Source organism: Cryptomeria japonica, chromosome 10 (assembly GCF_030272615.1).
Source record: "Cryptomeria japonica chromosome 10, Sugi_1.0, whole genome shotgun sequence".
NCBI classification, from domain to species: Eukaryota; Viridiplantae; Streptophyta; class Pinopsida; order Cupressales; family Cupressaceae; genus Cryptomeria; species Cryptomeria japonica.
Genome location: NC_081414.1, coordinates 366,369,140 through 366,395,773, shown reverse-complemented (window position 1 = coordinate 366,395,773; position 26,634 = coordinate 366,369,140). Strand labels below are relative to the sequence as shown.

The 26,634-nt window shown below is 37.2% G+C and overlaps 1 protein-coding gene across 9 annotated transcripts in view; it reads left to right on the top strand.

Annotated features, from left to right (window-relative positions):
• LOC131079971 (DEAD-box ATP-dependent RNA helicase 1) overlaps positions 1-26,634 on the top strand; it is an 85,586-nt gene that overhangs the window by 28,679 nt on the left and 30,273 nt on the right. For all 9 annotated transcript variants that reach the window (XM_058018019.2, XM_058018022.2, XM_058018015.2 and 6 more), the window contains one exon: positions 20,888-21,142. In XM_058018019.2, coding sequence (XP_057874002.2) covers positions 20,888-21,142 — 255 coding nt within the window. The remainder of the gene's footprint in view (positions 1-20,887; positions 21,143-26,634) is intronic.

The window sequence follows — 26,634 nt, the reverse complement described above, 5'->3', positions numbered from 1 at the left end:
GCATACACTTCTTGCTAGCTACCTGTGGGTCCCATAGGCTGTTTGGCCTCATGGACGTTATTAAAAGCATTCATTTCATTTCATATTAATTTGAGTGGAGCAATATTGCGTACTAAGGAGGAATTGATTTGAAGCAAAGAAATAATTTAAAAGCCCCATAAATAGAAAGTTGTGCATTTTAATTGTCTAGGTCAAAGCTATATTATTGATAAATGGACTATATTGCAGTGAATATTGTAGCTGATTATCATTTTGTTGGAAACAAATATTAAGCAATGGAAATAATAGTTTGTTTTAATGGGCCCGACTTTAATATAATTGTGAGATTTAGGAAAATTGTATTCGTGTAGAAGAGCAGACAAGATGTGTTGAGCATTGAAGAAGACTAAACATTTGCTAGGGATGGAAATTATTGGGGAGAGAGCGGAATCGTCTTCATTACATCCGACGATTATAGTTCATGCTTTTGGTAACAAAAATTGCTGTTGAAGACAAATGTATTGCAAGCACAATGATGTTCAAGAGTATTAAGATTGCGAGCTGTACAAAGGCGTACCATGCGCAAACAAGGATCATATTACATTCTAGAATGATATCGAATTAAGATAAGGGTCGCATAAGATTCAGTGCTGTGACTGGGGAAGTGATTGTTGCCTTTGCCTTTTTCTTCAAAAGGGCAAAGCAAACTCAGAATGATTAGATAGGAGCCACAAAGATTTGGAATTAAGGAAGAATCCATCACAATGAATTTAGCATCAATGCTCTGGAGTATTACCCACACGAGCCCCTCAAGACAAAATGGATTTCATCGACAACTTGGAGGTTTGTATAATGGGTTTGAGTTATAATCATCATCCAATCTAATCAAGGCGATTTTCTATAAGTGTTGAGCTCTTCATTTAATTATTTTTTGTAATGGACTAAGCCTGAGTGCAGTCTTAGACCCCTACATTAAGCTTAGCTAAAGAAAAACAAATTGGAATGTATTCTCATATATAGAGGTCTGATAACATGTTGCAGTAATGGGAAATTGATGCTGTGTAGTAAGTGTGGTTTCAATTCATAAGAACTAGTAGTAAGGTTTCTATTTCTTTCTATACTGGTGAATATTTTCAAGTAATTTCCATCATAATCGCTAAGAGGGATATTTCATACTTGAGCTGCTTCATCCACCAAGGCCTTGAGTATTATCTTTTTTCCATCCAGTATGACTACAACTTCATTTGTTGGAAGTCCTGAATGTATTGTCCAAGAGAATACAACCATTGAATTCCTAATATGATATCAGAACCAACAATCTCAATCATGTAGAAATCATTGGAGATCGTGTAATCTTCAAGTTCAATGCTCATTTGTGGTATTCTCTTATTGAATTTCCTCTTAAACCCATCAACCATCATGACACGAAAACCTAAAAAATCTTCTAATGGCAATCCTTCTCTTTCTACTAAGCTATCACTCACAAAATTGTGAGTTGCACCAAACATGTTACTCACTATCCATTAACCACTCTCCAGACTGTAAATGGTTGATACTCAGAAGTTCTTGAAAGTAAAAGCTATGGCACCATGTACTAAGGCTATAGCATCTCACTCCTCATTGTAATTTTTTAAAGTATCATCAATAACATCATCAACATCAGATGTAACTTCAATATAATGCAATTGGCCCTTTTTACGACATCTATGATTGGGCACCCATGGCTCCTTACAAGTGAAGCACAACTTCTTCCTACGCAGTGTTGATGTGTTTTTTACGCACATGCGAACACATAATAAAATACCTTAAGTATCTTCTCCTCTCTTGAACAAAATCTGTCGGATGCTGAAGATTAGCGTAAGGATCACTCAAGAAGACTCCAAGGTTTCGTATGTAGGATCTCTACGTGTGGATAAGCTTAGTTGGTTTGATGTGATTATGCTGGAATCAGAAGGGGACTTACATTCGAATGCCTGAATGCTTCATTTGCTAGAACTTAGATCATCTGATGTTACAATATGGTGATGCTTTTGATCCTAACCTAGCTGGAGTTAAAAAAAATGGTAAAAGATAAGGGTTTGAGAGAGAGAGTCTATCCTAATCCTATGAATGTAGGAAGGTGAGTGAATGATCAAATGAAATCCTACTGAGCGAGGTCATCAAACTGAACAATTTGACACAAGCTCAATGCAATCTTCTAAGGACTTTCAAGGATGTTTGAATCAATACCATCAAACATTGACCACCATTCATGTTAATGCATAAACAATGAGTGTAGAACGATTCAAAGTTAGGCTCATATCATTCTAGTTGACCACACAAGGTGCACTTACAAGCAGCAAGAGGCTAGTGGTATGGATAAAATGGATTCCACATGCATACATTCAATAACTTCTTGCATTCAATCTAATCAACATGAAAATAAATTGAGAAGTAGAACCACGAGGCTTGTCGAAATAACAAATTTCACCATAAATTCAATGAAAGAGTATCTCATTTACAAGTCATACCAACAATTCTTCCTTCTCTTAATCTACTCTAATTGCTATTCTACTTACTACTAGCCATTCTCCAACTATTTAACTATTAACCTTTACAAATGAAGAGCTTGAGCCTTATATAGAGATCTCATTTACAACGAATGGCCAGGATTTTACAATAAAAACCCTAATTAGGGTTTGTTACAACAAACTTTTCCTTAGCCAATGAGAAAATTACATTCAGAAAACGTGGACCAATAGAAATCAGGGGTAGGTGCCTTAGAGTTTGTGCCATCCCTCGTGATTCAAGTACGTTGCATCTAGACATGCTGATGTAGACCTTCCCTGATTGGCGAGTGGTAATTGGGATGATGATTAGGATGCCACTTCACACTTTGTAGGTTTGATCTTCTAACTTTGATTAACTCTTCTGAAACTGTCTGCTTCTTCAATCATAGATGTGCGAGGTGTAGATCTTAGTTTTGAAGTATTAATGTACTTCTGATGTCACCGCTGTCTTTCTCCTTTGAAACTCCAAATCCTTTCTCTTGTGACTCTCTTCATGTCCTGCAAAAGAAACAAGCAAGTATTACACACACTTAATATAGGCTGATTAAATCATATAGAGAGGATTTGTCATCATGAAGTAACACTTGAAGTTGCTTTTTTGCTCGTGAAGAGGATTTCTTGAAGTGTATTCCATTATTGATGTTCATTAAGTTCTCCTTGTCTTTGAAGTCACTCACTTCATTGAGATCACGAAGTTGTTAATGTAGATCAAATCATGAAGTTCGCTTATCTTTCTCAACTTATGAAGTTCACTTGCATGAAATTCGCTCCATTTCCTCAACTCACGAAGTTCGCTTCAATTATGCAAGTCATGAAGTTCGTTCTTGATCTCTAATTTGTGAAGTGCTCTTCTGTTTCAGTTTGTGAAGTCACTTATATCCACCAAAACTTGAAGCTCGCTGATATCCTTGCATTCATGAAATTCGCCCTTATATGCTTGAAGGTGAAGTTTGAAGTTCGCTGTTATATCATGAATCTTGAAGTCTGCTGCCTTAGGTGAAGTCATGAAGTTTGCTCCTACGCAAACACATGCCTTGATTTTTTTTAAAGTTGATCAACCAGCTTAATCACTTACATCTTTCATTGTGTGAAGGAACTTCATCGCTCAGATCTTCTCATAACCAAAGTGGATCTCATCGCTCTTATGTCTTGGAACACGAAGTTGATGAATCAAGTGCATCGCTCATATGTTTTGAAGCATGAAGGTCGCTCTCCATCTCCTAAACACGAAGCAAGTTCGATTGCTCTCTCACCTCAATGCATGAAGCTAATACATTTCGCCCTTCATCCTACGAACATGAAATAAAGGCATCACCCTTTAAGCTTGAAACCCAAAGCAAATGATATCGCTCATCTTCTCTTCAACACGAAGTGCATTAGATCTCTCATTTCCTTGGGAGACCGAAGTAACCACATCGCTCCTCTCTCTTTGTGCACGGAGTTGATCATATCGCTCACATCTTTTGATACATGAGTGAATCTCATCGCTCACATGTTTTGACAACTGAAGGAAAAGCATCACTCACTTACCTTAATTCATGAATCTGATAAATCGCTGTTCTCTTCTCAAACATGAAGATGATAAATCGCTCACTTACCTCAACTCATGAAGTAAGTTCATCGCTTTCCTCCTTCATTGAATGAAGCAAACACATCTCACATCTCCCTTTGAAGCTGAAATTCGTTATGATGTGCTTGGTGGTGAAGTTAGAGGTTCGCCCATTTTGGTGAGGTCATGAAGATCGCTCATCCTCTTTAAAATATGAATGAAAGTCATCGCTCATTTATGTGAGAGCATGAAGTTAATAAATTGCTGATCTCTCTTGAAACATGAAGCGAGTTTATCACTGATATCACTTCAAACATAAAGTAGACTGATCACTCATATCTTCTCCAACATGAAGTAGACTATATCGCTGTCTTTGCTTGATACATGAAGTTGGGCATCGCTTGTCTCTCCCCGAACATGAAGTATGATCTACCGCTCAGCTTCCTCAATGCATGAAGTATATATTTCGCTCACCTCTTCTAACTCATGAAGTAGATGATATTGCTCCTTACCTTTGAAACCTGAAGTATGTTGATCGCTCACATGCCTTGATACCCGAAGTTTAATTATATCACTCATATGGCTTGATACATGAAATGAATCTCATCGTGGCATGTGCTGGGATATTAGGATCCAAATAGAATGATGAGGTGGCTCTTTTCCTTTTTTTAATATGCCTTAAAAACTTTTACCTTCTTTCATCTTTAAGCTTTGGTGGGCCCAAACAATGATACGGTAGGAAGTCAAAAGAAATGTTCTAAGCTTTAAAAGAACCTTTTTAAAATCTCCACTTCAGATTTGGTGGGGTCCAGCATGTGACAAGGCAAGGATGGATGAAGAAATGTGAGGTGTTGAGGAAAGGCCACGGGTGAAAGGGAAGATGAGGATGTTGGGGGAAAGGGAGACATAAGGGGGTATGGATGCGGGAGATAGGGGATACGTGGGGGAAGGTAGATTTAAGATGTGGGAGGTGTAAGGGATAATGGAAGGAGTTAGGATATGCGGGGAGTAAAGTGGAGTGGGAGGTATAAGGGGGTGTTGCGGTAGACAGTAAAAAGGGTAAAGGGGAGGTATGGGTGACGTTGGGAGTTATAAAGGGTAGGAAAAATGTAATTGGGAATAAAGGTGGGAAATGGGAATAATTAGGTAGGTAGGGAGGTTAGGATAGGGATAGGATAAGGGTAGGCTAAGGGGTATAGAGGTAGGAGGGTGGAAGATGTAGGTGTGGGCAAAGGTAGGGAAATAAATGAGGTAAAGGCTATAATGGATGGGGTTAGGATATGTGAGTTTAGGGGAATAAAGGTAGTAGATGAGGATAGGTAGGTGAGTAAGGAGGTTAGGAGGGGATATATGGGAATAGTGAATGAAGTTTTAGGATATGATATGAAAAAATGGAAAGGTAGGGGAGGTAACAGTAAATGTAGGTGAAGGGTATAGGTGATGAGATGGAATGGGGAAATGGGGATGACAATGGTGAGGGATGGAAATGAGTGAGATCGGGTTTGGGCACCCACTGAAAGGATCGAGAGAAGTAGAAGGGATTATGCCTTGGCTGGGCAAAGGGAATGTTAAACTTCACTTCATCTCAAAGAGAAAGACTTGGCCAGCTCATGAGCAACTACAAACAAAAGGCTAATAGCAAAGACTCGACAACTACCAACAACTAAGCTAAGACCACTAACCTGGAAAGCGAAAAAGTAGGGGTCCCCATTTGTGATGGGGCGATATGTGAATACCTCAGAACACGCAGCTCATTCTTAATCTCAAAATCTAGCTTCTTATCATCTTCCTTACTCGGCTTGGATGGAATTTTGGGCTCCTCTTGAGATACCTTCTTTTACTTACCCTCATGATTGTGTTTTTCCTTAGAGGTAAAGCTATTCTTAGTCACTGAATCGTCCAAATCAAGGGCTTTTGTAATGGCATGTTGCAAGGTATTTGGGCCGAATGACCTTACCAATCCCTTGAGAGGTTCAGCTAAGCCTTTAACAAATAGGACAATGAGCCTTCTTTCAGTTACATTTGGTACCATTACTACAAGCCTTTGAAATTCTGCTACATAATCCACCACCTTGTCCTCTTGTTGCAGCTGTGCTAGATCCCTGAAATGAGTTTTTGGGTTTGTTCTATCAAATCTCTTAATCAAATCTGTTCTATAGTGTTGATTGAGTCATGCCCCTGGGTCACCATTCCATGATACCACCATTCATGAGCTACTCCCTCTAAATGCAAGGTAGCAAATTTGATGGTTTCTTCTTCGAGCATGGGATTCAAGGAAAAGTATGTATCCGGTTTTTGTAACCATGACCTTGCTGATGCACTGCTTGTCCCATCAAAATTTGGGATTGTGATCTTCCCCAATCGGTGCTGGATATCCTTCCTTTCATCATAACCTTTCCTCCTCTGTCCACCTTTTAATTTTAGTCCACCATATTCAGTGTAGGTCATATTGTTCTTGACGACTTCATTCAAGGCATTATATTCAGCTAAGAGGCGGTCCATTTCATTCATTTGATCCGGTTGACTTTCACCAACTTCTTCATATGTCAAGAATTTAGCCCTGAAAGATTTGATATTAGCTGAGACTCTTTCCCCATCAGCAATAGACTTCCCTCGATTAGAATTGCTTCCTTCACTCCTATCGTTTGTAGGCTTAACTCCATTTTGATTCTGATGGAGTTCTTTCAACAACTTGGCCACTTCTTTTAATGTCTCAAACACATTGAGATGAAGCTCTTCAGACCTCCTAAAGAAGGCCCTTGCCTCCTTGTCACCTGTGTCACTCATATTGGTACCTTTTCTTTTTTCCCTTTGCTGGTATCTCTATTCTCTTTCGCTCATCAATCAAAGCCCATGGTTGGCAGGACTTAAGCTCTGATACCACTGAAATAATCCAATCTCAAACGATACATGAACACACAAAAATATTTATAAAGAAAGCAATTTTTGTATATATTAAAATATTAGGTGTCTTTTGTCATTCATAGTCTAGATTACCATAAACATTCAAACATACATAAGCATAGCTTATATATTGTAAGCTGAGAATGTCACATTGATCGAAAATTGATAAGACCAAACAATGGACTAGATTTCTACAATCTTTGATCAAGTTCAAGTGCATTGTATAACACTGGAGATCTAGGAGTTTATATATCGATTGCCTCTTGCTTACAGGCGTCATAAACACTGCAAGGTAAGGAATTCCTATCTCTGCACCCTTGTGATTTGTTCTAATAGCTATCTAAGATGTTTGACTTTGCAATAGACTCCTCAACATTGAAGGAAGGGTGATCAATTATCTTCCTAGGGTCGCACTTATAGTGACACTTGGAAGTGGCATCATTACCTTCCCAAGTTAATGTGCATCCAAGCGACTCCTTTAGATGCTCACTCCTTGTTCATTGTTACTCTGTGTTTGCCACTTCCACCAAATGGAATAATAGCTGACGTTCCTTCTTGCTTGAAATGACTGCTTACGAAAATGCCTGCGATGAGTATGTTAGCCGATGGAATCAAGCTACTGTATACCATGTTTCATATCATAAGATATTTATGGGAATATGAATGGGTTGCCTGCCGCCAATGAAGTAGTACAATTAATAAGCCAACATAATTTTTTTTCCCTTGATGAAAGTTGCACCTAAGCAGCTCACACATAGGTCAAATACGACCAAGACACATTGAGTATGCAAATCCCAAAATATAAAATTATATTCCTTTTGAATCAACTCCTTGCAATGTCAAAAGCTTTCGGCAAATATGTATACTTTCCATAGATGCCATATTATTGAAATGACAGACCAATATTGAATTTGTAATTTAATCAAGCACATAGACAATCAACTCTTAATCATATAAAATATCTCTTTATTTAAGATGGAAGAAATTCATCATAAGACACTCTTGACCAACAATATCTACAAATATCTTTATTTCTGAAACAAACCGTAAACCTTACAAATTTTCCTCCAATGGTGACTTCACAAATTTGTTGCAGATGTAGACTCTGGTGCGAATCACCCCTTTGGAAGAACGAGGTATTTGTCCAGCCCTTCTATTGGACTCTTGAAGGTTTTCGTCTCAAGAAATCACAAAACGTTTATCAAAAGCAAGCATGCCTTCCTTTCTCCATCTAGCCTCCTTATAAAGAACTCCAAGAAGCATCTAGAACATTAGGCTGACTTGGCCGACTTAAATAATATTCATATTTTGGAGAATTCTATTTAACAAAGTGACATATAATAATATTTTATTATTTATTTAAACTAATTAATTTTAAGTCCACATTGGAAAGTTTAATATATTTTTTGACAACTTAATAAAATGAATTTTATAAATTGTCACTTAAAAAATTGGGGACATTACAATGCATTACCTATCTTCATGGTGCTTTTTGGCATTGAGTACTAATAATCACACATGTACTTTGCCTGGGATTCCTTCCTTATCTATGATGCACTCAATCTTTTGTATAATGAGCTTTACACCCATAAGATTGGTTTATTGATATTCTTTTCAAATCCTTTGATTCTCCAATCTAGAGTTTTTAAAATCGTGATTAATTACAACTTAGCTAGGCCATTTTTTTAAAACATTGCGTTTTTCTAATAAAATTGTTTGTTCGATCTTTGAGCCTAAAAATTGCAATTAAATTGCCATTCATTGGTTTGCAATGATTGTTTGCTTTATATGGAGATGGTCTTTGGGATTAGTGACTAGATCATGCTGGTTCTTTTCCCTTCTTTTAGCATGATTTATTGGGTTCTCTTGCCTTTTGTTGCATGATAGTGGTGTCTTGCTCTTCAACCTACCTTTGCAGTTCTTATTTGCCATCCACAACCTATTGCACCGCTTTCTCTTTTGGTGATGTCCTATCTTGTTCTTAACCATGCAATCCATCTAGTTCATAAGATGGATGGTTGTGTTTTATTGGGTTATTTGTATTGGGTGAGAAAATAACGTTGGAATATCTTGTGTTTCTCTATGCTTCCCATCGATCTCTTATTCTAGGCACATGGGGCATTGTATATGGTTGACTTGTTTAGTCTTTTTCTAATAACATGCATGAGGGAATTGAGGTTCAATAGTTATCGATGTTATTGGATTCATTGAAGAGTACACAAATATATTGAGAGAAGGGGGGGGGGTGAATCAGTATGATACAACTTTTTACCAATTTAACACTTTAACAATTACAATAACATCATTTACTCAACATCAATAATATGAGAAGAACACAATGACACAATATTTACGTGGAATTCCTTACGGAAGAAAACCACAACACAATATTGCTTGTATGTAAAATCTTCTTACAATTTTGTAGGCACCAATCCCTTTAGTTCTAAGTTATTGATTCTGGTACGGGTACGGATATGAATATGGGTTCGGATGTGCGGATTCGACAATTTTTTTTCTTGGGTGTGGGTATGGGTACGAGTACATGCGCTCGCGTGTGTATAATACATCTATTATAACATATATAATATAATATCTATTATAGTATTATATTATATATATTATAATAGATGTATTATAATATTATTATATAGTATTATATTATATATATTATAATAGATGTATTATATATAATAATATTATATTTGAATTTATAAAAAACTTTAAAAATAAATAAATAAATAACATATTTTTCTAGACAATCAAATATATAAAAATAAATTTAAAAAAACTAAAAGATAAAAAAATACTATGTTAAATACCGCTATGGTAAATACTAAATCCCTAAAATTATACAAAACTATGTACCTGCAGATTAAATACAGAAACAACGATGATTAAATACGACAATTGAAGAATCGAAGATTAAGTACAACAAAAATGGGTGGTCTTTTGTCGGTTTGATTTGTAGTGATTTAAATTGAAGATATGATTGCCGACGATTTCCGTCGATTTGATTTGCAGTGATTTGAATCGAAGATATGATTGCCGGCGATTTGCAGCAATTTCCATTGGTTTGCAGGGATTTCAGGCAATTTCACTCAGCTTCAAACCCAGTATGAACCCATAGAGGACCCAACCGCCAGGGATGAACCCAAGCGGAATCCATGGGGAACTAGGCTCGAACCAGGAACCGTAAGGAATCCAAACCAGGATTCGAGGGAGCTGGGGAAGAATCGATAACTTAGCTTTAGTTCGTAGGCATCAACCCCCTGGAGGCACCAACCTCCATTGCTAAGCACCAACTTAATGAGGGACACCAAACTCACCTTTGGGAAGCACCAACTTCCAAATTAGAATTAGGTTCCACCTTGATTGTTGCGTCTTCGATGGATGATGGTCAATCACATTCAAATTAGGGAGTTCTTTTCTTCAAATCTACTGATACTCATGAACACTTCTTCAATTCCTACTTTGTAATGCCCCTTCCTTAGGCATCTTAGACTTTAGCGGAGGTTGGCGTACCCCTGAACAAAATCACTACTTGTGCCAAGATTGATAGAAAGACCACAAGGCGACTCCAAGGTCTCTATGAGTGAACAAGCTACTTTAGTGGGATAGCTTCTTGGGTAGTGTATGCTGAAAATCTCATGGGGGACTTACGCTTATCAATTGATATCATTCAAGTTGAACTTAGGCAGATTTAACAATTTATGCTCTATGTTTTTGGATTTTCTGATTTAGGATTTTCAAAAAAATAAAATAATAAAGGATGAGGGTTTAGGAATCCTATGCTACTTCCAAGCTATTCCTATGAACTCAAGAGACGGTAAAAGACTGAGTGAAACTGGTAACGACGCTTTGTTTCGCCACACTCGAACAACTACGCAAAGCGGGTGCAATCTTCTAGGGTTGTGCTTTAAGATTTTCACACTCATGAATAATACCAACAATTGAACAATATTACTCAAAGTAGAAGTTAAGCACCCACATTTAAAAGCTCAGGCTAACTTTACACATTGAATGAAAATCATCCATCCAACAAAAGTATGAGCAAAATTTCACCAATCTAAACTATCAAATCTATCATTCATCTAACTTCAAAGCAAATTACTGAAAGTAAATCTAATCTAAGTGTTGAAGGGAATATGCAACCATGCAACCATTTAGCAATAAAAATATTTCAAGACAATACTGATAATGAACTTTTATTACTCAAATAGCTCTACGCAACAATTTCATAAATCTCTCCACATTGAAATGAAATGAGAGAGCGAGTTTATATAGAGTTTTTCAAAGCAAAATAAACGGCCGAGATCAATCTAAGATCGACGACTGAGATCTGGACAACCTAACCCTACATAGAGTTTCCCAAAATAATATCAAAGATCAATTTCAAATGAGACAAGTGGCACAAGATGCTCTTTTTTAGGATTGAATCCCTTTCTTCTGATATTTAATGAATTTGGACACAATCTGGTCAATCTCCTCCATTGTGACATGTGGCAACATGTTGATCATGAATTCTAACCCTTCCAGGTCATCTGCACACAGAGCAAAGGTGATCTCCCAGTCTAATTCCTGCTAGTGAAAGGCATCTCTGATGGACAGGAGGTTCGACGCCTTAGCCAAATTGCTTTTCAAAACTGGTCTTCTGATGACAAAGAAGATGTTTTGGACTCTGACCTTCAAATTCTCCAACTGCATATCACTTTCCCGGATAGTCTCCTTTCCAAGCACCTCTGCAACTATAAGGAAATTTTTGTCTAGAATTGCCCTTATCTGTCCTTCTATTCTATCAGCATCAACTTTCACCTTTTCCAAGACCTCATTCTGTGCAACCAGTGTCTAGTGCCAACTGTTGAAGTCATAGGTAGCCCTTGCTTCAATTATATCTTGATCAACCAACTCCTGAGGCGAGACTCCTTTCAGCTCTTTAAGGCATGGGATGATTCTATCTTGGATATCTTGGAAGTCAGTCCATACTTCTGCCATGTTTGCGATCCTAGAAAGTAAAGAAGAAGTTTGTTCATATGCCGATGATATTCCCTCCATAAACTTGGCTGCTTCTTCTCTTACATTTTCCATCCAATCTCTAGTTTCTCTGGCTGTTACCGCATCTTCCTCAGAACTTTTGACTACCTGCTGTGAATCCAAAAGTGGGAGAGCTTCTGGATTGGCTTGATCAAGTGGCGTAGTAGTCAAATGCCGAATATGTTCTTTTAAGTGTTCAACTTCTCTCTTATGCTTATTCTTCTTTTCAGTCTCTTCATCCAGCTTTGCCTTCATGGAAGCAACTGAATTGTCTAAGTCCTCTTTTACTTGGGTCTTTGTGCTTGGGCCTAAGTCAAAGGTGGCGATCTCATATTCATGAGGAGCAATGTCTCCCTTTGCTTTGTTTACCTTTGGCACAACTATCTGCACTGTACGGTTGCCTGCCTCATCATTCTGGATGGTGGAAAATCTCTTGGCTGGTTTCTTCACTGCAACCTTTTCTAGTCTGGCCAAGAAGTCTGTCATATCATCCTCTATTACTGGTGTGTTTGTTTTCAACCTCTCCTTCAGCCAATCAGGAACAGTGGGCTGCTCAATGCCTTCCATTTCCTAATTGCCTTCTTCAAATCCAATACCTCGAAGGGCGGAAATCATTCCTTCTTGGAAGTGCAGATCAGAGTTAAGCATTTTGATTGGACATCAATCTTCATGATAGGCGAACTTGGAGAGAGTTTGGATAGTCATATGTCTTCTTGTCATGATGGGCATGTGTGTTTGGAAGTTGCCTTGTCATTGTGCTCGCTGTTCATGGCGAATTCCAGTGATGACCAGACAGTTTGTCTTGCTTTCTGTCATGTCTTTGTAAGACCGATTTCATGCTTGAATGCCTTCTTCTTGGTGGAGTTTACATGCTTTGGACAGGTTTGTATTTGCTTGGAAGATCATTAAGGAGACTGTCAAAACATGTGCAGATTTGAATAATCTCTCTTTTCCAAGGTGAATTTTGGAGATGATTAAGGCGAATTCAGAATATGACAAGAGGAAGATGCTCTATTGTTTTATCAGCAAACCTTCAATCTGCTGTCAATGGCAGATTTGGAGGATTTTGGATTTATCGAACTTCTCAATTGCTTCTTCCAAACCCTTGAAATGCTTTCCTTCTTATCCTCATGGTAAATTCTGTCTGAAATCGGGTTCTTTCATGCTTGGAGCTGCTTGCTTTGATCATCCTTAGCGAATTTTAGACTTAGGCTTATGCTCTTCTCATAGCATACGAACCTTCCTTGGCAATAATGAAGCACAACCAGGTTTTATAGATGATTGGCGGTTTCTAGAAGCTTTGTGCTTTATTCCATCCTTGAGAAGTTCGAACTCTTTGCTTGGCAAATGAAGAATTTTTTAAATGAAATAAAACCTTGTCTTATAGCTTCTTAGGCGATTTGTAGAAGCTTTTAATTTTGGGAAAGTTTTATTGTTTTATTCCATCTTTAAGGAATTCGAACCCCTTTGCTTTCTTCTAGGAGGGAGTTTGGGAAAGTTTTATTTTTGCCTTATAGAATACGAACTTGAAGAATTCTTATTGGTCTTCAAAGGACATGTCATCATGCTTTATGTGCTTCAATCTTTCCTCAATTTTGGTGAATTTTAGAAGCTTCTATCATATCTTAGAAAGTTTTATTCACTTTCTTCTAGAAGTTTATGCCATGTCATAATATTTCTAATCTAATACTTAGGTGAACTTCTTTATCAGCTTTATTGGCTAACATCTTTGATTTCCATTTTGCTATCATTAAAGTGAATTTTGTGAATGCCATGTCACTCGTTTTATTGCCAACTTGTCAACTTTGCCTTATTCCAACATGGCGAGTTTGGATGATGCATACATTTCAACTTGGAAGGCGGACTTGGAGTAGGCTTTACCATGTCGAATTTTCTCTAGGAAAGGCAGACTTGGAGTAGGCTTTTGCCATGTCAAATTTTCTCTAGGAAAGGCGGACTCGGAGTAGGCTTTGCCATGTGCTCATGCCTTGGTCTCTTTTGATTTGAATTTACCTTCTTAACCCCACGTAGGAGTTTCACTCACTCGTGCCAAGAGTTAGTTAACTAATGGTAGGAGTTTGCCAATGCTTTGACATGTTGTCTTGGCTTGAGTTCATCTTTCCTTTGCCCTGCCAACTTGGAAGCTATTATACCAAGGCGAACTTAAAGGATTGCCAGACATTTTTGTATATATATAAGCTCAACCTCAGGTAGGAGTTTGAGCTTGGGCGAACTTGTCTAAGCATCTGCCATTTTTATTTCTCCAACTTAGGCGAAATCTTCAATTTGCCATATCTAAATTCTTCCTCTATACTTGATCAACAGTGTCCATGCCATGTTGATACATGCTGGTTCATCTGGAGTAGAAACCCTAATTTGGATTTCCATGTTGCTTTTTGCACTTGGAGACCTCATTTTCAAAATCTGAGAACATGGGTAGTAATAATTTGGCATGGGGATCAAAACCCTAATTCTAGAAAAAAGCAAAAAAATTCAAACCCTTGCTTTTTATACGAGGCAAAATTTCTTGAATCTGAAGACATGGGCAAGATTGAAATGACCTAAAGAACAAAACCCTAATCTCAGAAAAAAAACAAAAATTTTGAAGCCCTATTTTTTTATATCTAGAGACAAGATTTTCAAATTCCGACAAAATGGGTAGTAATAAAATCACTCGAGGAACAAAATCCATATGCCACTTTCACAAAAGCAGAAAAAAGCAAAAAAAAAGGGAAATTTCTAAAAATAGCAAGTTGTTTGAAATAACCCAAAGCAATTGCGATCCTCGTCCTTTAGAGCTTCTGAGCACTTTGGCAACACTCAAATGCGATTTTGAGCAAGATTTTTCAATTTGACTCGGGATGAGCTCAAAACTCAACTCTTAAACTCTTTCAAAAATGGGTTTATGAAATTGTAGAGCGAGGACAAAACCCTAAAAAGCAAAAACAGGGGTCCCCATCTGCGATGGGGCAATGTGTGAATTAGGTCACAACAGGACCCAACCGAGGGTAGTGGAGCTCAATATGGAGCTTTATGGGCCTTTCAGATAGGAGTTCTGGGGTTGAATCCATGATTAAAATTGAAATATTAAAGTTGGCCTTAAGGGAATAGTAAAAAGTGAATAGTAATAGAGAAACATAAGAAGAATAGTGAAAAGTTCCCCCCATCCTAGTAACTTAAGTTGTTTTTAAATGGGGGCCAAGTTCACAATGAGGAATTAGACCCTCAATGTTGTTTTATGATTTTTAGGCCAAATGGTAACCCCAAAATAGATCGAACTTTCTTGGACAGGATAAAAAGGCATTTTGTCTCTCATTTGGATTCATTCTTATGACTTCATTTTGGAGAGCAGCAACAAACTTGAGGGTTTGAACAGCTTGGAGCTTCCAGCTCTTGGGAGAATTTGGAGATTTGGACGAAGACCCATCTGTTTTGGTGACAGGTTTCAGCATTATCTAGTTTCAGTGTGTAGTTGGCAACATTATTTGGGGTCCTAATTGCAGATTTATGAGCTTTAGGGCAGATCCTCTTCAACTAATTGCAGATCAGACCTTCTAGAGGTCACTACAACTCATTTCCAGCATTATCGCAGCCAACTGTTCCATCTTGGGAATAAGAGCATCAAACCCTAGGTTGTACTTGGGGTTTTTAGCTAATATTGGAGTTGATCCTCATATTTAATCAGCTGGAAATTTGAATGAGACCTATATGCTCAACTAATGGTATGTACATCGGCCATTTAAGTGAAAGAAAGTCATCTTATTTGTTCTTCTTTGTGTGTTATGCATTATTCTATTTTGTATCAGCAGTTTCTTTCACTTAACATTCAAAAATCATTCAAAAACACTCAAAAACCAAACAAAAACAAGAATATCAGTCAAAACCCTTTTCATCATACGCTGGCCAAAGACTTTATCAGCAAACAAACAATTACAAAAAACATCAGAGTTTGGATCAGATTTGGTAAAGAGTGGGTTGGGGATCTTTCATGTATAAACTTCTTTTTATATTTGCATGAAACTTTCTTACTAACCTGCTATAAATTCTTCCTTAAGTTTGCATTATATCTGTGCTATATATTCTTCTTTATTCTGTCCTTCATGCAACTGAAAATCTGCTCCACAATCTTGATCAAACCTTCAAAATATCTCTCACGATATTGTATAAGTTTGCCTTGAATATCTACACAAGAATGGGAATGGAGGAATTTCATAAATCTGCTTCAATATATAACATTTTTGAATTTTTCTCCTGTAGTAAGATTTTGTATCTGCCCTTCACTCACTCAAGATCTGCTTCTATCCATTTAATAGATCTGCTTATACGCTCTCATAAATCTGCTCATATGTCTTCATTAAGTTCGTTCATGGGTCCTTTCTAAGTCTGAATTATATTCAGTCCATCTTTCTTATATACTTCCATCTTTTTTTGTCTTTGTTCTAAGATTTCTCCAATCTGTATGATATTTCCTTTTTACCCTACCACACACCACTTATTCCCTCTCATCTTTTTTCTTCACATTTCTTATTTCCTTTTTATATCTTTACGCCTCATGAAGAGAGGCACCTCTTTAAATAGACAGGACTCTTTTAAAAAAAAACTCCACCTTTTGTTGATAAAGACTTACTTAATTTTGATCGCTGCCTTCATAAATCTGTTTTCCCATAAATCTGACCATAAACAAATCGCACCTTTTTGTCATGGCATGTGAATAAGACAAAAAAAATTACCTTTTTGAATAAGACCAATTTTGTCTTACCTAATTTTTGTCTTATCTAGTTTTCTTTTGATCATTTGTCCTTTATTAGTTGCTACTCCTGCTGCATCTTATAATTTTAATTATAGCTTATTTTATGACCTGATTAAGGTGAAATATGTCATCTCTGCTTTAGTAATATAATCACTGCTCTACTTGTATTGCCGTCTTTGTTTTCTAACTAACACTGCTGCTCCTCAAACTATACTCGTTGCATATTAATGAGACATTAATTGCAATCTATTACAACTTGTAATCACTGCTTTTGCAATGCAAAATCACTGCTTTTTAGGAGCTGTTGCATGTTCATTTTTCGTTGTCAAGTCTTTTTTTCTGTCTAGATGATGGTCATAACATTATTATAGCTATCCATTTCTTTTTTTCTGTCTAGATGATGGTCATAACATTATTATACAATCCTTTGTTCATCATCTTCTTGTCTTAGTTCATGATTAATTCTCTCAGATCTGTTCCTGATATTAGGATAATTCACATATGCTGGGGTAACTGTGAATTCAAAGGATCTATCCCTATGTCATTATCTCCATAGCTTGAATGTCCTATGCTTGCAATGAAATACCATCTGCAAGTGTGTACTCTCTCATGGAACCTCATGAATCATGACCCGTCACTTGAACCTTTCATGGAATGTCAATTCACAATTGTCATTCCTAAACCACATTGTCAACAACTCCATCATGGAGATGAAGCACTTAGCCATGACAATTTTCTCCAACCTTTGACATCAATGACAATATTTCAACAATGAATTCCTTCTTGACATCAACGACAACAATATTTCCAACAATCTCGACCATAGTTACCAAGAGATGGGGGTACTTGGAGACACTTGAGACTGGTACCAGTACTAGTATGACTAATTTTAAAAAATAGGAGATGGAGGTACTTGGAAATGCCTTTTTTTTTTATATATAATTTAATTATTTCCAGAAAATATCATGATATGAACTTTTAAAACAAGAATACTACTTCAGTCATATAGGAATAGTAAATAGTAAAGACAATATTTCTTTTTAGACCATTACAATCACAGAAAATCAGTCATGCAACTGTTTTTGTCCCTTTCAAAAAGTCTACGCTGTTAGTAGATCTGATCGCTATAACTTAGCATGGATTTTTGTATCATCCAAAATATCAGCATGAAACATTATGTAGGCTTATCTTATTTATTTTCCTTCCTTTTCTGCCTTTTAACGCGTTTTGCCCTATGCTTTCTAGCGAGAGATGTCAATTTCTAGTCGGGAGACTTCAGAGACGGCAACCAAAAGAACCCTGTGCATCGAGAAGTTTCTGGTATTGGAGATGCGTTTTCATCTTGGAGACGTGTCTCAGGGGGTGGGAGACGGGTCTCCAGGTAACCATGATCTTGATCGAGCACTTTTGACATCAATGACAATATTTCCAACATTCATCTTTCAGTACTTTTTTGATCTTAGTCAATAGGAACGTGGATATTGCCTTAAGCTTAGTTGTGCATTTTTTTAGGGATAATTGGAAGTCCATAGTTGCAAAACTTGTTGAGTACTCATAAACTTGGCAAGTACTTGTGAGCCAAATTGCTAGCTGATTTGCTTGTCCAATAACTCGCTGATGAGTTTTTGTAAAACTCGTGGCAATTTTCCCTATAAAATTCATGAGTTGACAAAAAAAATCATGATATTTGTGTTATTATTTTATCCAATTCCATTTAAAAATCTTTTTCTTGCTTGCAATTAAATAATTGCGATTTTAACTTTATTTCTCATGCAATTTGTGATTTAGGTCATACGATGATTGGCAATGAAGGTTTGTGTTGTTTCAAAAGCCTTAATTTTGGTTTGGTGGCAAGGGATCCATGCCTTGATCTAGCCCTATATTGTGATAGGGAACACATTAGGGGTGTTGCCTTGGACATTGTGAGGGGCACCCTCAACCCCATTGAGAGCATTGCCCCCAAACCTCGACTAGGGCCACTGCCCGTTGATCCTGTTGGGAGAGTTCCTCCCAAACCCCCATGAGGGGTACTGCCCCTCAACCACATTCGGGTCTCCACTTTCAAATCCTCATTAGTTGTTGGGATCTCTTGTTAGATATGAAACTTGATTATAATGAAGGGGTGATGAGTAATCAGAATATAACTCTTGAGCGTGCTAACTTAGACATTATTATTGCACAATTTTCCAAAATTCTCTTTAGATGAGACAAATCATATGACACGGCTAGTAGAAGTGGGCATTGTAACTTATATGGAGGTTGAACTTGGTTTTTGGTCTATGATATGTATTAAACTCTAATTTTGATTTATATATGATGGAAATCAGTAACATGTTCTACAAATTGAGTAATATGTGTGTTTTTGTAGAGTAATTTAAAATGTTTGATAAAATTATTGAGTTATTGCCAAGTTTTTTCCCTAGTTTTTGTTATTAGGTTTTAAAATTTTTTGGGCCTGTCGAATTATTGCCGAGTTCAAGTTGTTCAACTATGATTGGAAGAACTAAAATACCACTTGCTATGGATACTCACCACTCAATGAAGAATGTGAATGTTGAATCAATGGAGATTCTTAAGGCAGTCCTAGTTGATTCCATGCCTTGTAAAAGGCTGATTGCTCTAATGGTCCCTCTTGGGCGAATGCTTGCCATCCCAATAATGCCTTTGAACCTGCATCACCAGCAATACACATTATGACTCTTTGGTAGATATCATGCTTATTCTCAAAAATTTACTGACAATAGGCAACAACTTTATCCATGAAACTTGTATTGAGCATATGAATCTTTAATACTTCCATTAAGGATTTTCTCAAGAACTCAGATAGTCATTTTTTTGGAATGAGGATGGAAGGGGATAGAAGGATTCTGGATGGTCAAGCTAAAATATTTAATGCTGTCAATGCCAATATTGTGATTTAGAGGATATTTGCAATAGTTTTTATATTTTGGTACAGGATATGAGAACCTTTTTTGTCAAATGTATCTTTGGCTCTATCATAGGGTTCAATACCAAGATTGAAATCTTCTGGATGTCAAACTTGAGAATGATTCCAACGGTGACACTTAGGATGCTATAGTTTTCTTTATTGTTATCTCTGCTTATCTGCTTCTTTTTACTTGGCTTTTGACCCTTTTTGACTTGTGAATAAAGTTTTTAATTTTATCGATAAATATTATTATATGCTCCAGTAGAGAAATTTTGATTTTGAATTATATTGACTGAAGGCTGTATTATTTTACAAATGTAGGTTCTAATATAAACTTATCCAATAATGTATGCAAGTATTGCATGCAGCGTATCTGAATATGCATAGAATATCATTAGTAGTTTGTACCCAACTTAACATAGAAAAAGTAGTTTAAGAAATTCAGACTAAGGTGTGTTTTATTTTTTCAAAAGCAAGATGAATATAAATTATGCCAGTAATGCACGTTTCAAGTATTTTATGCAGATTATTGCATGCAGCGTATCTGAATGTATGCAAGTATTGCATGCAGCGTATATCTGAATATGCATAGAATATCATTAGTAGTTTGTACCCAACTTAACATAGAAAAAGTAGTTTAAGAAATTCAGACTAAGGTGTGTTTTATTTTTTCAAAAGCAAGATGAATATAAATTATGCCAGTAATGCACGTTTCAAGTATTTTATGCAGATTATTGCAACATTCATAGAGATTTATGAGCAGTAGCTTGTATCAAACAGCATACATGTAATGTCATGTTTTTACCATATTTCTGTTGTATTTTACATGTGGAAGTGGAAATTATCATTTTCTTGATGTTTTGTGGTTTTTTGTATTACTTAGAGTTGACAACTAAGTTGTCATGCAAGGCCATTATTAATTTTTGGAGTCTCTCCAGCTGTCTGCTTGTTTCCATGTGATTCCATCCTGAAAACCTTTCAGAACACTGAATATTTTGTTGTCTCCAAGGAATTTAAATGGAAATGTTTTGTCCATATTATTCTGAAGCTATGGTAATATTGGAAATGGTATTGCTCCATCTAGATCTTAGGATTAGCCTATTTGTAAATGGTTGATGATAATAGATAAGGACATAATGATGCAAAGAGGATAATATTTTCAGTTTAGTAACATTCTCTGTCCTGTATTCTAACAGGTAAAGGCAGTCTTTGATGCAATTGCACCAGCAGTGGGTTTATCAGTAGGCTTGTCTATTGGACAGAATCCAGTTGCAGCTGATGCTGCTCAAATTGTTAGACATCCTAGGAATTTCTTGGGAATGTTCGGTGAGTCTGAGGATATGGATAAAAATTCTATCATGTCTGTAGATGTGCTAGTTGCTACACCTGGAAAGCTGATGGATCATATTTCGGGTACAAAGGGGTTCACTTTAGAATATCTTCGCTATTTGGTATGCAATTGGGAACAGTTTCTCTCTTCCAAATAAATGAGAGCAAGTACTTATCTATTGATATAATGGGTTGTCATTAACAAATTTTGTGATCATGAGGAAGCTTAACACCTTTTTGTCTTTTGTAATAATTGATTGTTAATACCAGCTGAAAGTTCAATGACAATTTCTTATTCCCCTGTGTATTCCTTATTCTAAGACCCTTGTTTATTTAAGTGTTTTATATCAACTGCTTTTATTAATTGACGTAACTGTTGTATGATTTTGATGCCTATGTTGTATTTGTTGCAGATCAAAATTAGATTATATCCTATTAAATGCTGGTCTTTTCTCTTAATTCATATACTAAGTAGCTTTAGATAGTGGACATTGAGCCTAAAATCACACATTTGATTTATTTTTATATTAGTGTCTCTTGGAATGATGCATTTGAATAATGAGATCATGAAAAGATTCCAGGACATTGCATTCTAAGGTTTTTAAATGATCACTTGATTGATTTAGGTACTGTGCTTGTTTTAGTTATAGAATCATACGTGAAAGGTCATTCTCTTAGCTCAAGAGTTATCATTGTCATTCTTTTGGCTTTCTAGTTGGTCTAGACTCTAGACAATATAATTCCTGTTCAGAGATGTGTGATTATGAAGTCTTTTGATCTGCTCTTGTAATTCTTTGAATAATTAACCATTTGTCTTATGCTTTATCTTTTCTTTCCCCTGTAGTGAAAATGAACTTGAGCAGGCCTGTTGATGTGTTTTTTACGCACTTGCAAACACAGAATAAAATACCTTAAGTATCTCATCCTCTCTTGAACAAAATCTCTCGGATGCTGAAGATTAGCTTAAATATCATTCGAGAAGACTCCAAGATTCATGAATGTAGGATCACTGCATGTGGATAAGTTCATTTGGTCGTTGTAATTGCTGTTTCATCAAGGGGCATTTGTGGCTACAAAAGATTTCATGAAGGACATTGCGAATGATATGCAATGAAGTTTCTTCCTAATACTACTGAATGATTATCAAAAAAATGGCAAAAGATAAGGGTTTAGAGTGGTTTTAAGCTAGCCTAAAATGAATGGATGAAGAATGACACAAGTGAAACTCAACTGGTTATAGCATAGCCATACATGAACAACTCCACTAGAACTAGTGCAATCTTCTAAGGATGTTTGGAGGTTTTCAAATCATCGGCAAGCATAGATACCATTAGTTGAATGCATATCAATGATTGAACAATAATCGAACTTAAGCAATTTCAAAGGTTCCAGTTGACCACACAAGGCTAACTTACAATCAGCAAGAAAGCTAGTGGTATGGATAACGAGCTTCACAATATATCAAGTGCAACATTCCATCATTTAATCTAATGCTTAAACTAACATCAAAGATTGACTTGAGAAGATAAAGAACCATGCAATAGACTTCAAGGATTGAGTAAAAACACCATAACTTCAATGTTTTATTGGTCCAATAGCCAAACAACAACAATTCTTCAAGTCTTTCTCTTGTCACTATTTCTAACACCTTAGCCTATTTCTCTCCTATTGCTCTTAATCTTGTTCTATTAACCATTACAAATGAAATGCGTGGAGTTTATATAAGACTCTCAAATACAATGAAGGGCCAAGACCAAATGAAGATCAAGGGCCAAGATTTTACCACCTAAACCCCAATTAGGGTTTGATACAAATGAAACCCTATCTAGATAATCATCATCATGAAACAACCAATGAGAAAATAGCATGTGTCAACATGGAAATTGAGGAAGCATCCTCCAATAGGAATACGGAATGCCAAATGGGATCATATCAAACTATCTTCTAGAATCTGGTTCCCTTTCTCACGTTCCTTTCTGGCATATTTGATGAATCTAGTCACCATGTCCTCTATCTCATTCATCGAGATTTCAAGTAGAGATTTCAGCTGCTCTTCCATGTGCATGACCTCGTCAAAAGCTTTGACGATGGCATCCTCCATTCAGGTTCGAGTTCTTGAGTTTGCTTGCCAAGACCACGAACTCAAGCATATCATTCAATTGTTCCTTGGTTATCATACCATCAGCCCCATGGAAAATAACTCTTATTCTTTCCTCCAACTCAGCCTCTATAACTGTCTCGGGATCAATCTTTCTTCCTAAAACAATTTGTGCTACTCCCACTATCTTATCATGGATTCGGTGCATATCATCCTAAACTTGACTACATCCGTTTCCATTCTCCTCAAAAACGATCTTCTTCATGCGAAGTAAGCTGCTCCATCGTAGAAGGCTTGGTGTAGTTCCTTCTCTTCTTATCTTCTCCCTTGATAGGACTTCCCTTGGTGTTTTTCTTATTACTTAAGCACTGGAATGATAACATCTCTAGCATGAGTAAATGCTTCAGAGGCTTCTATGAGGACATGAGTTCTCCCAAGGACCTTTATAATTGTATCGAGTGTTTGCATGATGCCCTTCATGAACGTGCTTACTCTAGTTTATGAATCTTCTATCCATGCATCCATCAACTGTGCTGAATTCCTCATTTTCTCCATATGATCAAGTAATTCTGCGGGAAGCAAGGGAGGTGGTGTGGCTGCTAGACTTTGATGTGTCAATGGTTGCTGAAATTGCTGGACATAGTTCCTCCACGCACTTACCTCCTTTTCCAATCTTCTATTCTTCTCTATTTCAGCTCTCAACATTGTCATTGACTGCCTTCAATGAATCAGTTGCATCACCTATAGCTTGTTCGGAGGTGAGTGGACCCAAATCAATGCTCTCCATATCATACTCATCCGTCGTAATCTCTCCTTCATATTTCTCAAGTCTTGGAGTGGCTATTTGCATCTTTCTTTATCCTGAATCATCTCTAATCACCTTTGACATCTTCGTAGCTTTTCTCTTCTCGGTGACTTCGCGAGTTTGGCTTAGAAGACTTGCTATATCATATGTTTGTTCTTCTTCAACCACTATCACCTCTTGAGCTAGTCTTTCTTTTAGCCACTCCGGAATGGAAGATCTTCCTTCTTGAATTTGTGCTCCCTCGTGCATTTGCTCATCTCTAGGTGGTGAAGTAGTTTTATCGTTATCTTCTCCGCCTTCTTCGATCTCTTGAATGAGATGAGTGAGATCTTCTTGTTCTTGAGATGCTTTTTCCTTGTCTTTATCATTGTGGACTGTAGACTCTGCTGATTCATTGGCTCCTTGACTCAATTCCTTTTCTATCCTTAGTTCTTCATGTCTGGAAGAAGGATGACTTGCGCTTGATTTATGTTTCTCCCTCGATGGTTCCTTTTCGCCATGATCTTCCTTCCTCTTTGATCCTCTTGAATGAGATGGTTGAGGTGTGCTCCCACTTGCACTATCTTCAACTTCATCATCTGCTCTTTCTTCTAAGTGGAATGTCGGTGCTATATTCTACTCTTTCAACTTCTAGTGTTGCACATCTATCCATATGCGAGTGTACTCCAAGACTGGCTTCATTAACTCCTTCAAGTCATCAATCTCCATATCTGCCCATTTGAATTTGACCTCTTTATCTTCTTTGGCGTAAGCTGCTTGAAGGTACTTGCCACTATCTTGAACTTGATTGACTACATGAAACAATTTGCCTTCCCTGATGAAATCGAGGGATAGTCTGGAATACATCTTTTTCACCTCCACATCATTTTGAACGTTCATCCAATAATCTTCAAGATGCCACTGATGTCTATTCTTTCTTCCCAAAACTTCCTTCACTTTGCCATATGGATCAAAGCAATTTCTGGTCGTGAATGGCTTGAGTGAATGTAGTGTTAATTCTTGTTCAACATCTTTTGCTGCATGAATGGATGGGCATGATTCAATGGAATCTTCAAGTGTGATAGGAAAGGAAATACCGGCTCCATGCTTATGCCTATATGCCTTGCTATACGCCAATATGCCTTGCTATACGCCAATAACTGTCTCACCACCTCGAGTAGCACCACTCTATTCGTTGGGTAGCGCGGCAACATGTAGGGAGGAACAGGAGATCCTTGAACTCTGATGTAGGTGAACTTCGAAAACTAGATGAACCACGCACCATGTTGTTCTACCAATGCTTGCGCTTCTGGAGAGAGTCTCTGTTGCGATCCACCTTGAAGCTGCCTTGTGATATGCATAGTGAATGCATCATTCACCCTCTTGTAGTGTTGTTTTGGTGGATGCTTAAGCTGTGGATAACAATCATACACTTTGATCTCTTGAAGTCTCCTTCCAACTACGGTTGTATACACGAGTCCTAGATACTCAAAATTTCTCGCAATAGAGTATATGACGTAGGAGCTCATATAGAACGTTTTGGTGTGCATTAGCCTCCTTAACTGTTTATCAATGCTGTTGCTAATGAGTCTTGCCCAATTGATTGCCTTCTTGTCACGGGTAGCAATCTCAATAAAGTAGAACATCCAATCCTCAAAGTATGAAGCCTCAGGTGCACCAACCAACCGATGGAGTAAGGTGATGAAGTCTCTGTAGTCATCATTGAAGTCTATCCTGTGCAGTCTATTGGGCCACCTGCTTCTTCCTCCTCTACTCTTCTTCAACCAAAATTTGTCAATGATCTTTGCACAAGCATCTGGATCATCGTCATAAGCTGATTTAGCTCCTTCCAAGCTTATGTAGATCATATCTTTGGGCTCGGGTAGATGGAATGTCTCGCTGATTGCTGTCTTCGAGAGATATGCGAGCACTGTCCCATCCTTCGCCACAATTCTCCTTGAATCAGAGTCATAGTGTTGAGCACATTCTACAATGAGCTTGTAGCATTGCACCGCGGGAGGAAAGCCGGCTGCATTTATGATCCCACTTTCGATCATCTTCTTGGCAGTAGCTGTAGGTTCATTGATGTATGATGGATGGCGGAACTTCTTGGTGTCGAACTTCCCGAGATTAGTGTCTCCTACTTTGCTCCGATTCGACGTGATCTTGCTTTTGAATGCGCTCCCCTTCAAATCTTCCTTGATGAGCGCTTGCTGGGAGAGAGTCTTGTTTGGTTTAGGAGCCGCCATCTTTCACCTATGAGAGATTTGCAAGTTAGAATAATGGTGATGCAATGAAGCTTATTTACTTAAATATGAAATGTGTTTGCTAAATAAGACTGATCTATTCATTATATGCATTAGGAAGGCCTGATTTACTTCAAGAAAATGACTATCAATCTCAAATCAAACCTGCTCCTGACTTTACATCAGTCTAAATAATGCACTTCTGATTTCTGAACTTCAACTTCAAAAACTAATTAATGATGTGACTGCTAATGCTCAAGGGTTTGCTGTCTCTTTAATCTTCTGCTGTTGATGGATGAAATTCGCCCTCCAACCTGCTTAAATTCGCCCTTGTGAAGATGCTGTTATTGATCTTTTGCTGTTGACAATGATTGAATTCGCCCTTTCTTAATGAGTTTCGCTGATCTGCACTTTGAAATTTGCTTTCTGCTGATGAAGTTCGCTATAGATTGCTTGCTGATGAAATTCGCTTAAGAGAGAAGGAAT